Below are 14,041 nucleotides of genomic sequence, written 5' to 3' on the forward strand. Positions count from 1 at the left end.
TTCTTCCTCCTCTGTCTGTATTTTCTTCCCTGGTGTGCTCACCTGAAAGGCAGCAGGTATGAGGAGTCAATACATACTATTATAAGTTAGTTACACTATTTTATAAATTTATTTTTTAAAAGTCCTTATTCAGTAGAGACTGCGTACAAAGAGTGAGAACATAGACCATAAACAGAGAAAGGTGATGCTTTGCAATTGTGGAGGCTTTTAATCCTTAATTGGTATATTTAATCCTTAAGGGATAGTTGTACCCAAGCAGAGGCATAATATTTAAGAGTTCGTAACAAATATAATCGTTAAACAATCAGAACTTGATGGCAGACGTTATTTTTCAGGAATGAACCCAACAACTCCAGAAGCAGAAGAAAACCTTAAGTCTTGCCTCTCGGCTGATATCCAACACAAGGGCCATCTTCCACCTGGTGTGTGGAGGCAGCCAAAGGACAGTAAAGAATGGGGTGAAGAATATGTCACGAAGGACCACCCAGATAAACTCAAGGAAGCTGGCCAGGGCAGACACAGCTCCTTGGAAAACATTTTATGTGAAACCTCTTTAGCTGGTAAGTCCCAAGGGGAAATTTATTTATTTATTATTATTATTATTTGTTGTTGTTGTTGCGGTACTTGGGCCTCTCACTGTTGTGGCCTTTCCCGTTGCGGAGCACAGGCTCCGGACACGCAGGCTCAGCAGCCATGGCTCATGGGCCCAGCCGCTCCGCGGCATGTGGGATCTTCCCGGACCGGGGCACGAACCCGTGTCCCCTGCATCGGCAGGCGGACTCTCAACCACTGCTCCACCAGGGAAGCCCCCAAGGGGCAATTTAGATGCAGTTGACCTATGAGACCACCCAGCCTCTGGTTTACTTTTGAGATGAACAAACTAAAGTCTTTAGAGGTGAAGGGACTCACCTGAGGTCACACGGCCAACTGGGACCACCACCTTGATTCTGGGTATCCATGACATTTAGTAATGTAGTGTTTTGTAAAAAAGGCATAAGGTTAGTGGAGAAGAGGGCAGAATTTTGTGACCTATTTATTCAGTGATAGGGAATGTTCAATATACGAATCTTGTATCAGGAGTCCACCACCAAAACACCAAACGCTGCAATAAGGTCTGTTCTCCCTTCCTCCTTTTTTCCCTCTTTCCTTTCCTTCAAATCATAAATCATCACTGAGCACTTACTATTGATATATGTCAGACAATGGCATATCCCTCTGTTTTGTGGGAGGTAATTTAAAAATTTTTTTATTATAAAATACATGAAAAATTAAATAATACTAAAAGGTTTATTATGAAGACCAGTAACAACCATTTTAAATTCTTTTGACAGTTTTTTTCTGGTGCTTGCTTCCATGTTTTAAAAAGAGTTCATGCTTCTATTTTTCTATCAGTACTTTATTGATGGTTAATTTACATAGAGTAAAATTCACAAAGCTTAAGCTTAAGCTCACTGTCCCCCTTGTGATCACTACCCAGGTCATGATATACAGACCTGTATAATATAATAAATATATTAATATTTCTAATAATAGAAATATTACCACCAGAATGTTCTCGCATGCACCTTTCCAGGCAATATCCACCCACAGAACAACTACTCCGACTTCTGTCACTATAAATTAATTGTGTCTGTTCTTGACTCCATATAAATGGAATATTATAATATATAGTCTTTTGTGTCTGGCCTCTTTCTCTCAACATAATGTGTTGTGTGTAATTCATGCAGCAGTTTATTCATATTGAATAAATTTACCATAATTTTTCCATTCTCCTGATACTGGACATATGGATTGTTTCCAGTTTAGGGCTATTATAAAGAAAGCTGCCATGAATATTCCTGTACAGATTTTTTTTTTTTTTTTTTAGCGTATGCCCTCATTTCTCTTGGGTGTATACACAGGAGTGGAATCTCTAGATTATAGAATAGGATTATGTTTAAGTTTAAAAGGAATTGTCAAGCAGTTTACCAAAGTGGTTGGAACATTTTATACTCTTACCAGCAATGAATGAAAGTTCCAGTTGCTTCACATCCTTCTCAATATTTAGTATGACCAGCCTTTAAATTTGAACCATGCTTGTGGGTGTGTCCTGGTATCATATTGTAGTTTGTTTTTTTTTTTTTTTTGGCTGCACTGAGTCTTAATTGCTGCACACGGGCTTTCTCTGGTTGCGGCGAGCGGGGGCTACTCTTTGTTGCTGTGCGTGGGCTTCTCATTGCGGTGGCTTCTCTTGTTGCCAAGCACGGGCTCTAGGTGCACAGGCTTCAGTAGTTGAAGCATGCGGGCTCAGTAGTTGTGGCTCGTGGGCTCTAGAACGCAAGCTCAGTAGTTGTGGCACATGGGCTTAGTTGCTCCATGGCATGTGGGATCTTCCCAGACCAGGGCTCGAACCCGTGTCCCCTGCACTGGCAGGCAGATTCTTAGCCACTGCACCACCAGGGAAGTCCCTTTAAAAAGTTTTTTTGTTGTTGCTTATTTGGTTGTTCCAGCTCTTAGTTGCAGCACATGGGATCTTTGTTGTGGCTGGCGAGATCTTTTAATTGTGGCATGCGTGATCTTTAGTTGCGGCACATGGGCTCTTAGTTGTGGCATGCGGGATCTAGTTCCCTGACCAGGGATCGAACCCGGGCCCCCGGAATTGGGAGCACAGAGTCTTAACCGTTGGACCACCAGGAAAGTCCCCCTCCTCCTTTTAAAAATAAGTATATACTTTTTCCTTCTCTTTCTTTTATGATGTAAGATTGATTAAATGTCTGAGGATTCTTAGCTAATTATTTATATCCAAGAAAAAAGCCCTAAATTTAAATAAACCTGAAAATTCTGTGTTGGTTAAGCTTATCAATAAGTGGGCTTCATTATCTGCTAAACAGGTGGCAAATTACCTTTTTGATAGGTGACCTCTTTATGTCAGTGTTTGTAGATCTTTTTCACTTGGGCAGTTCAGTTTCTCCAGTGGAAGGTCCTCCCCTCTCCTGCCTGGACAGTGTAAGTCTGGCTGCTGGCATTCTGGGACCTGCATTGGAAGAGGCTGAGAGGAGTCTGACTGTTCCATATGCAAGCCTTCTCTGAGTCCCTTTGTTTTCATTTAAGCATCTCAACTCTGCCCTCTGATCTTAGCTCAGATACCAGAGACTCAGGCTTCTCTAGTTTAATTTTTCTCATTTCCCATCGGGTGGAAATGAGGAAGCCATCTGGCATGGGGATGGGGAGCTGGAGGTTCAATTGCACTTTATATAGACTACTTCTCCTGTTTACAGCATTGCCCCTTATTTGTACGTTCTGTGGTGCCTTGGTGCCTCCAATCCTTGAGCCTTTCTGCTTCTTAGCCGATTTCCCATCCTCAGATGAAAACACCAAAGTAAAGGGTTTTGTGCCCTTTACTCTGCTGAATTAATAAACATGCATCCATTCTGTTTTACATCTTCCAAAAACTTGTTGGTTTCTCTTTATATTGCTTTCAATATCTCTTGATTGCTTTCTAACATTTAATGGGGTTTCAGGGAAGAGTGGTTAACTAAAATTCCCTCCTTGGTTTGTTTTTAAAGCTAAAAGACAGACTGTGGCTTTGGAACTGCTTGAATCAGAAAGAAAATATGTCATTAACATCTCTCTGATCCTGAAGATCAAGGCAACATTCCAGGGGTCAGATGGAAAGAGGAATTCCAAAGAGAGAAGGTATCCATGTATTCATTGCCTTTGCTTTTCAGATTGATTAAAATTTAAGGTAAGTTGTTTATTGTTTCCACTTTGGGAATTCTGGGACCTGTAAAGAGTTCCAGAAATAGTCTTTGAAAAGAGAATATCAGTGACAGCAGGTAACCCTTGGCAAGTCTCAAATGTAGATTCTGAGCAGATAAGAAAATGATGGTCCCTGGGGCTTTCAGTGTCCCTGGCCTGTCTGTTAAGAACCTAAAAGAGGAATAAATGCTACAGTGAGGGAGGCATTCCTGTCTGTTGCCATCTGCATGTTCCACTGGGATCCTGGAAGACCCCCTGGAATCACTTCTCATGAAAGTACAGGGAATGGATGCAATGGAGGCCTGAAGTGGCCATTAGATAAATGATACAGGGCTGATATAGCTATGAACTTGGACCTTTTTCATTGTTTGTTCACGTGATCCTGGATGACGTGTGAGTCGTGTGTGTGTGCACCTGTGTTGTGGCGCAGTGCTTCCAGAGGGCCTGTGATGTGTTACAACAGCTTGCTAGCCCCAAGGGTACGACACTCCTCCATCTATCTCTCTTTCCAAACTTCAGATTTGCTCTGCTTGCCTCTCTGTTGAGAGAAAGCAGGAAAGAGAAACTATGATTTGGTGGGAAAAGACTAATGTAATAAAGATGTAATAATCCAGATCAACTGAGGAAAAGGCCAATCCAAATAAATGAAAAGTCTGGATGATAGACTACTGGAGACAAATACAGCATCGCGACTCTAAGCATTCTGTCGGGTAATATACACTGGTGGCTCATAAACCGTGGGATGCCCTAACTATGTTTTCCTGATTCTTATCACCACTCCCCCCGCCAATCTTACTTGGCTTTGCAGCTGCCAGCTGTACACCCAGTCACCAAAACGCAATGCTCCCCCTATCTGGGTGATTGAGGTAAGAAAATATTCCCTGACAAATCCACCAGTGGCTTAACTATTTTCAGGAATTGTTTCACTGGGACTTCCCTGGCGGTCCAGTGGTTAAGACTCCGTGCTTCCAATGCAGGGGGCGCGGATTCGATCCCTAGTTGGGGAACTAAGGTCCCACATGCCGCACGGTGTGGCCAAAATGTAAAAAATAAATAAATAAAAAGGAATAAGTTTCTTTAAAAAAAGGAATATTCATTGTTAAAAAAAAGAATTATGAAGTAAACAAAACAGAACGCAGCAAGGAGCAGAAAGGGTAATGTGACACTTAAAGCTGTGAACAAGAGAGGCTCTGGATTGGGTTTTGCTTTCTCTCAGCGGCCACCTAGGTTCTTGCTGGTCCTTCCTTTCCCTTCTGGCCACTTGATTCCCCCTCCTTCACCCCAATCGAGCTTGTCCTACCCTCCCAGATTGCCCCTTCAGCCCTCTGAGAAGTCTCTCTGGCCTCTAGCTACCTTGCTGTTGCCAAAGACTTGCTCAGTTTACATTAAAAACCAATCTAAAACTCAGTATACCTTTTGATGGGCTTTGCCTCCACATCTAAGATTCTAAGCCAGCAGCATCTCTTTCCAGTCTCTGAGAATGTGGGGATGGAGCAAGGAGAGAGAAAGAGAGGATTGTTTGCTCTGGAATACAGTAACCAGGCCCCATACTTGGCACTTCATGTATATTAACTTCATGAAATCTTCATAAGAACCCTGTGAATCCTACCTTATAGATGAAGAAACTCAGGTCTAGAGAGGTTTAAAGCCACAAAACCAATAGGTGCCAGAACTCAAGCCCAGGCCTGTCTGACCCTGTGTCTTTTGCTCTTTCAACATCACACTGCTTCCCTAAGGACCACGTGATTGCAAAGATACCACCTTGACTAACAGCAATATGCCAAGTGCCTCAGCCAGAAGCCGACTTTGTCTCTTCTTATTTCACAACTTATGCTTCTCTCTTAACCGCCCATAAGTTCTTACTTCAGATCTCAGCTGACTTGTCAGGTAGGGATATATTCTTAGCTCACGGAAGCTCTTTTCTACTTGCCCTCACTTCTACTTCTCATGACCCATTACTGAGGAAGAAGTGGGCCTTTCCCCCAAATTCTGAGATTAAAAAAAATTAAAACTATCATGCCATCCTCAGTAAAAGTAAGACAATGGCTATTTCTCATATCCATGATAATGTTATTCATGTTAGTTATCTGCTAAGCAACCCTCTTTTTTGTTTTCATAGCCCAAGAAGAGAAAAGCTTCAACTTAGTACTCTTAGTGCTAATCTCTGGTTCTGGGGTTTGCAGTGTTGCCCTTCTCCTACCTGGGGTTAGATCTTCATCCTCCTCCTTTACTCACTATGTTTCTTTTTTTTTTAAAGCTTTCTGAAGCCTCCAGGTGTACTTTATTTAAGTAGACCAGCTGAATGAAATACAAAACAGAATGAGATTATTCCTCTTCCCTACTGGCATTTTTCCTCCTATGCAAAGATAAAAATTATTTATTAACATTTACTATTTTTCCCATCACAAACTGCAAGCCTTCTGCATCTTCTACCCTCACTGAAAAGTCACCTGGGGGTGAAAACAACACCCACTGCAACTACATACCTGACACTCAAACCTGAGGTTGCCATGTCTTCTCAAGCCTATAAAATAAAACTTCAGGTTTTCCGCAGAAAAACATGAAGCACTCAGGAGTCTCCTCAGGCTGTTTCAAGCCAGCCCTGCCCCTGGCTAAAAGGGCCTGACGCTGCAGGGGCAAAGGCTGCCAGCTGAAGCCTGAGGGGAACTTGCAGGCTGTTGTCCATCTGTAGGAGGATCACAGAAGTTGGAGTTCTTGGCTTTTTCCGGTATGATTCACGCACACAGAGCCACAACCTCAGGCTCAAACAGTCCTGTCTGAACCCTTATCAGGAGGGACAAAGTCAGCTCCACAGGATTGCCAGTTAGCCTTAAAAGCTAAACTCCAGGGCCACCTCTACCAAGTACTCAGCGAGCTGTGTGCTTCAGATCACCACCAGGTGGCACATATTTTAATTATCGATGCCTCACCCTGCAGCTGAAGCTCAGGAGCTGTTTTGACTTAAGAGCTAAGTTATTAATTTGAAACTGTAACTGGATTTTCATTGATTGCTTTTAGTTTATTTTTCTCGTTGCTTGGGTACTGTATTGCGGGAGTTGAAATTACTTTGAAGGCTTCAGAAAGAATAAACTACTCATGTTGCCATAATCTCACTCCTGGTAAGGAATAGAAAATAAGTTGAGCATGTAATACTTTTGTCTTAATGAAAAACTTGCTTCTGGGAGTCAGGTCTGGCTCCAGGCAAAATAGTGAAATAGATTAAGTGTGTCTATGCTTCTTGCTTCTTTCTCCCTCTGCTCTCCACTTCCTGGCTTACCTCGTCCACACTCTTCCCTGATTTCAAATATTAACCTTATTAAATTAAAAAAAAATTTTTTTAAAGCCTGTTTTCAATATTTGGTACAGAACCCACTGTAAACCATTGCTCTTCATGTAACTTACATGCTTCCATGATGCTTCATGGGAGACTTAGCCTTTTCTGACCTTCATCCTGAAACCTTACTGTTAGCCCAGTGGACAGTCCAGGAGACATCTGGACTCTAACCAAGTTACCAGCTGCCAACTCTGCAAGTACACTGGTCACAGTGTAGCAGAAGGCAGCTTTCTAGAAAGGAAAGAAAAAGAAAGGACAGGACAGGAAAGGAAGGAAGGAGAGAAAAAGAAAAGAGATAACCCAAGACATATTATATAACCTACAGTGACAACCCATCAGAAAGTCATATCTCACCACGGTGCCCTAACATGTCTCAGTGTCACACCAGGAATATTACCCAAAGTCACCGTCAGCCTCTGGGTGGGGAGAAATCTTTCACATCTAGATCTTTTGCTGGTGCAGTGTTTCACTCTTTCAGTTTGATCAGTTGTGCTTTCCTCCATCAGCTTTAAGGTCTTCTCCCAGTCAAGACTGTCTCCCAGCCACTCCTCCAAATTCCCTTTGGTCTGGACAGGGATTACTTAGATCTTCTGAGCCCACTGCACCAGCCTAGCACAGGTCTCTCGTCCCACGCTTATGGATCAGCTGGCTCTGCATGTGTGGAGGCACAGGGGGTGGTCAGATCAGGGTGGAAGGAATCCTTGTATCTTTTCACAGGAGGCTGGGTATCCCATTCTGGCATTTGTGTGTCTTCTCTGAGCTACGACCACGGGGGAGTCTTTTTTGCCTGGAGATGGGCTGAAAACACCTCCTTTCAAACTGGCGTCCTTCCTTCTGTTCTCAACAAAGGTCTGCTTGTTTGCGGTTGGCAAAGCACCCCAACTGTCCACTAATTTACTCTCAGTAGACCCTGGGGAAATATCCAAATAAGTTTGGTTCTCAGCAACAAGCAGGCCATCACTTTCATCTTTGTTAAACTTGTGGTCTTGGCCGCCCTCCCCTTTTGAGACAGACTGCATTCTGCCTGTGGATGTGTATCTCTGCTGTCACTCTACTATGGCTAGCCCTTGAATTCTTTGCTGCGCGAAGCCAAGGACCCTTACTTGGCAGCCTGTCCCAGGGACCCGCCCGAGACCTGGGACATGACCATTCTCTTTTTTTTTTTTTTTTTAAAGAAGATGTTGCTGGTAGGAGTTTATTAATTAATTAATTTATTTTTGCTGTGTTGGGTCTTCGTTTCTGTGCGAGGGCTTTCTCTAGTTGTGGCAAGCGGGGGCCACTCTTCATCGCGGTGCGCGGGCCTCTCACTATCGCGGCCTCTCGTTGCGGAGCACAGGCTCCAGACGCGCAGGCTCAGTAGCTGTGGCTCACGGGCCCAGCTGCTCTGCGGCATGTGGGACCCTCCCAGACCAGGGCTCGAACCCGTGTCCCCTGCATTAGCAGGCAGATTCTCAACCATTGCGCCCCAGGGAAGCCCCTCTTGCACCCCATTCTCCTACAACCTCTTTACAAAGGATATTAATAAATCTACTTCTTACCTAAAAGAAAAAACAAACAAAAAACCAACCAACCAACAAACCCCCCCAAAAACCTTGTGGTCTTAAAAGCACAGGGGAACCTATTTTCAATTTCCCTAAGTTACCAAGCTGGAGCTGAAATCCTTGCTGTCGCCCAATAAGACTTCACTCTTCCTGCTTCTTCCTTCCTCGCTCCTACAGGCCTCTGCTCACCTCCCTTCTCCATCCAATCCCCCTTCTTCTTCCTCCTATGATTCTCTTTCTGTCTTTCCTCTCCACCCCATCCTCCTCTGACTTCTCTCTTCTTTCCTTCATTTCCTCTGAAAAAAATGAGGCACACTGAGATGGCTGGGGGGATGTGAGAGCAGGAAGGGGGCTCAGCAAAACTCCTGGGAGTAGCAGGCCAGGCCTAGTTTGTAGCCTCCCCCAGCAAGACTCCATCCTTGCCCAGATTCTTCTTAGAAACTGAAGGAAAGGGGAAAAGGAACACTTTTATGCCCTCATCCCGAGCTTTCAGTTGCCAGCTTTAAACAAAATTCCTCCTTATCTAAGTACAGTCTCCTACCCAGTAGCTGAGAATGACCCAGGGCCACCTTAGTGTCCTCATCTGCAACATTAATTAGAATAGACAATTTGCACATCAAATGGGAATAACGTTAAAACTTTGAAAAAGATTTCCCTTTAATTTCCACTGTCACATAAATAAAAGTGTACCAGGTAAGCTTTAAAAAGGCCATTAGAGTGATGTGCCCTTTACTAGTTCAATAACATTCGTATAGGAGCCATCAGTAAAGGGGTCTTTCTATAGTCTGAGGATATCTGCTGTGAGGTTGACGATGACAGACTGTTTTTTTGAATACTAAAGGCAGACCTGTGACTCAACATATTTTGAATGGCTGGGAAAATGGGACCTGCTCCATATATTCTTGTAGAGCCTTTTCTTCTCTACACCTGGTTTGTGTGTCTATTCTGTTCCAAGCCTCTTCCCTGGCTCTTTACGGTACCTTGTCCAGCAGCACCTGGATTTGCTTCATGCTCTGCAGGAAAGGGTCTTGAAGTGGCCACGCCAAGGGGTCCTTGGAGATTTATTCCTTAAGTTAACAAATGATGAGGTAAGTTTTTTCTTAATCCTTTATAAACTTGAATTATATGTGTCTGTGTCTCCCTTGTCTGTTTCTCTTAATAGAGAATCTAGAATCAGTGAATTTCAGAGTTAGAGGAACTCCTGAGATCTAGTCTAACCTCCTCATTCTACAGATAATGAAATAAAGTTCAGAGAAATTAAAAGCCTTGGCTGAAATCACCCAGCTATCTAGATATTTGTAGGTCTGTGGCTAGAACCCAAGTCTTTTAACTTCCAGATCATCACTTTCCACTGTACTGTAACTGCCCCCAGTGAATATGCACGTGTATGTGTATGTATGTGTGTGTATTTGTGTATAATATATATACATGCACATATATATCCATACATACATATAACATGAATATATGAGAGTTTGTATATATGTATATACTTTCAAGCACAATTTCATTTCCTAGAGATTTTTAAAAATGTGATGGGCAGTTATTTGTCTGGAATGTTTTTTGTTTTCACTTCCCTGGAGAAAGGATGCTAAGGTTTGAAATCTCTATAATGTTCTTCAAAGAAAGTATGATTTAGGCCACAAGTTGCAAACTCAAATGCCTATAGGGCCAGACAGTGACATTAGTGAGTTGAAGTGAGCTGAATGTAAAACAATGTGGACTGCGGGGAAGTGAGCTTAAGTGGAGCACATATGCTTTCAACAAAGAATAGCTACTCAGCTTTATCCAATTGTTACGCAGGGAAAAAGGACTAGAGTTACCAGAACTTCTGATATTTTAAGAGAAGCTGGAAATCCAGAATTTTGTATGAAATTTTCTTATTTTAAAAACATTGTGTGGGCTAATTAAAACTGGTCTGCAAGCCAGATTTTGCCTGCAGTTAACCTCTGCATAGCGAGGATTCTCAGCTGTGATTAATAATACAAAATTTACAAATTATTTACTTGTATAGAGTGGATGTAATACTATCCCTCTAATATCATTTTTACTCATTTGTATTCAGTATGCTTTCTTGAGCTGAAAATTGTTATATCTATGGGAGTATAACTTTGAAAGGTGAGAACTGTTTTCCTGAGGGGATATTCCATAGGTGAATATGCAATTAGTGGAAAAAGTCGAGAATCCCTGGCCTAGAAACTATGAGGTGAGTTGGACAAAGTTCCTCATTTAGATGTAGATGATTGAAGCATTTCATCATTAATGAAAGTAATTAAAAAACAAAATATGCATTTTTATCATTGAACAGCTTTTAAAATTATTTTTCAACTTACATGGCCCCTTCCCTCTGCTTTGGTTTATCATTTCACTTTCTCTCGTTAAAGCAGGGATACTGAGTTTTGTTTTTCAAATCCACAGGAATATTTTCCTTAAAACCAAAAAGATTTTTTTAAGGTGAATAAAAAAAAATTTACTAAACACATTAAATGAATGATTAAAATCATCTCTGCAAAGTACTCCATTTAATATGCATGACTCTGTAAACATATTAGTTGTTATCATTCCGGTCTCCAGGTTCTTACCATGCCTTTTTCTGCTTGTTTTCAAGAATAATTTTTTGGATTATTATGTTGCTTACCTGAGGGACCTGCCAGAATGCATCTCTTTGGTTCACGTGGTTGTTCTGAAGGAGGTATGTGTGCACTGTCCTTTGGTTACGTGTGTGACTACATGATGTTGCTCATCTGCCCAGAAACTACAGCACATGCCCTCTGAGCTTGTTCTCCAGGCTGGGGAATGGCTTGAACAGAGCCACTGACACTCCTCCCTGGGGTCAAAGGCGCCCACTCAAGGATCAGTGCCATTGCTTTGGTCTTTGCTGTTCCTTACTGACCTTCTGTTCCATTCCATGGGAAATACAGACAAAGTAAACAGCTATTCTAAGCAGAGATCTTCAGACTGCAGCTTGCAGCCTTGAGGGGTTTGGGGTTTTACAGGCTCAGACAATATGAACTGAATATTAAATTCATGTTATCCTGTATCTGTCAGTTTATAAGATTATGAAATGGCTTTAGTCATGTTGCTTTAAGTATTGCTTCTGCAAAGATATATTAGGTGCTCAAGAAGCACATATAAATATAAGACAATTCTAGTTATTTTAGGTCAATAGAAAAGAACCGTATCAGGAGCTCTAAAGCTAAGAGTTAATCAAGTTTCACAAGAGGTGAGAGGCTCTATTAACTTTCTACTTCGACCCCCTACTGCTCCCAACCCAGTACAATACCAGCCACGTGTTAGCGCTCAGCAAATATTTGAGAAAGGGAAAGGAGGGGAAGGGACATGGAAAAGGTCCAGCATGTTTCCTGCTGCCAGGCCAGCCGACCAGTTTCTAATCATACTCCCTTCCCCATTCTCATGAGGCTCCAGTCCACCCTTAGTGCCTATTCGTAAACCACTGTAAAGATTACTGGCTGAAGAACCTTAATGAATTTAGTCAACTCATACATAATTTACTGAATGCCCACTGTGCTAAGATGGTGTGGGAGGGTGGGGAGGAGGAGGGAGTCGTTGGGAAACTTGGGTGGATTCTAAAGAAGTATAGGACATGCTCCCTGCTAGAGAAGAGTTGTCTCCTTGAGCATGTCCCCCAACAGATCAATGCTGCATGACACTCTAGATGAAGAAAATTCTCTTCAGAGAAGAGAGTAAACCCTTCCTACTCTGGGGGAACTGACAATGGGGTTTGACAGCCAGAGCTGGAGGGACACTGAAGACTGACTCCAACTTTCTTTCATTCAGGGTGACGAAGAGATTAAGTCTGACATCTATACACTGTTTTTTCACATAGTTCAGCGCATCCCTGAATATCTGATACATCTGCAGGTAGGCATGGCTGGTCAAGCCACTAAACTGATTCTCATGCTAAACAGCTGTTTTTGGCTTCCAATGAAAGACACTGTGAAGGGTCAAGGAATCATTAATATTTCTAAGAAGCGTTTAAATGATTTAGATTGTTATGATTACCCCATCTCCACCTTGCGGTATGAGCTAAAATCTCATTCTTTAAAAATTTTTGGCTCGTGATGCCAAAAATGAAGTTCTATCTTCATTGACCAGCAATTCACACCTATGCTGATCCAGGATCTTTCTATGGCAGCTCCTGCCAGACCTGGATACCTATTCAGTCCCTTCCACCTTGGTTCTACAGCCATCTAAATTCACCCCTGACTACTACTTTCTTTTGGCTTGCGTCCAAGGGTCTACAATACATTGTGCTTATGTCTTGTCTCAGGAGAAGCATGGAGAAGCTGATGAGCTGACTTCTTCACACCATTTCCCCACAGGGTTTGTAGCATCTTGGAGGCAGTAGAGTTGAGAAAGAGAGACTCATCAGCACCCCTACCAGCCCCTCGTCTTCCCACCACCCACCTGTTCTGGTTTAATTGCTGACTGACCTTCTTAAGTAATTCAGTGAAAGCATCTCAGAAATGCTTGGGATTTGTCTCAGGTAGAAGTAGCCCAGTATTAATAATAAAAAGACTTTCAATTGTATGTGGCTTTAGATCTTAAAATCATTCTCACAGTAATTATCTAATTTAATCTTTCCAACAATCCCATGAAATAGGTATCATTATTAACATTTTTTTAGATAAGGAAATGGAGACCCAAAGAAGTAACTTGCCCAAGTTAAGACACCTGGTCAGTGAAAAAAATATAGGCCTGAAGCCCAGGTCTTGCAAGCAGGTTGTAAGTAAGTAAATAAGAGCCCAGATTCTGCTGTCTGACTTGAGTTCAAATCCTGACTCTGCTACTCATTAGATGTGTGACCCAGTGAAGATTACTTAACTTCACTGTGCCTTGATTTCCTTATTTGTTAATTGGAGTAACAATGGCATATATCTAACTGGGTTGTGGTAAAAATTAAATGAGAAAATAATGTAAAGGACTTAGTGCTTGGCAATAGGAAGCACTCAATAACTGTCAGCTTTCCCAAATCCAACCAGCATGCACATTCCACTATAGCACAGCAGGCAATGTAACAGGAGGGGCCACTAGGCCAGGCTTGATCATAAACATCCCCTCACTTCCAGCCTTGATGCCTGACCTTCTCACCATTGGTCTGACTCCTTTGGGTTGTAAGGCAGTGCCTATAGAGAGTAATTGTTAGAATGGCTCCATTACTTCAGAGATCTAATTAGTAGATCCTTCTAATTTTTCAGATGGAATTATGTTCAAATTCAACTTGAACAGGAGCAATAGTGACTATTATTTTCCCTTGGTGTGATGGACAAAGAGAACAGCAAGTTTGACTTTTCAGTTTGTAATTCAATTGGCTATTTGCATCATTTTGATTAAATGCCTACCAAAACTCTCACAACAGATCAAGGCAAGGTACAGAAGAGACGAAACAACTTTTCATTCTAACTAT

General features: G+C 42.2%; 1 protein-coding gene across 2 annotated transcripts in view; it reads left to right on the top strand.

The window, feature by feature from the left end:
* Positions 1-14,041, top strand: part of ARHGEF33 (Rho guanine nucleotide exchange factor 33) — a 44,299-nt gene that overhangs the window by 14,616 nt on the left and 15,642 nt on the right. For both annotated transcript variants that reach the window (XM_060117876.1, XM_060117877.1), the window contains exons 7-11: positions 336-560; positions 3,546-3,675; positions 9,569-9,701; positions 11,222-11,305; positions 12,412-12,495. In XM_060117876.1, coding sequence (XP_059973859.1) covers positions 336-560; positions 3,546-3,675; positions 9,569-9,701; positions 11,222-11,305; positions 12,412-12,495 — 656 coding nt within the window. The remainder of the gene's footprint in view (positions 1-335; positions 561-3,545; positions 3,676-9,568; positions 9,702-11,221; positions 11,306-12,411; positions 12,496-14,041) is intronic.

This window comes from Mesoplodon densirostris, chromosome 14 (genome assembly GCF_025265405.1).
Source record: "Mesoplodon densirostris isolate mMesDen1 chromosome 14, mMesDen1 primary haplotype, whole genome shotgun sequence".
Lineage (NCBI taxonomy): Eukaryota > Metazoa > Chordata > Mammalia > Artiodactyla > Ziphiidae > Mesoplodon > Mesoplodon densirostris.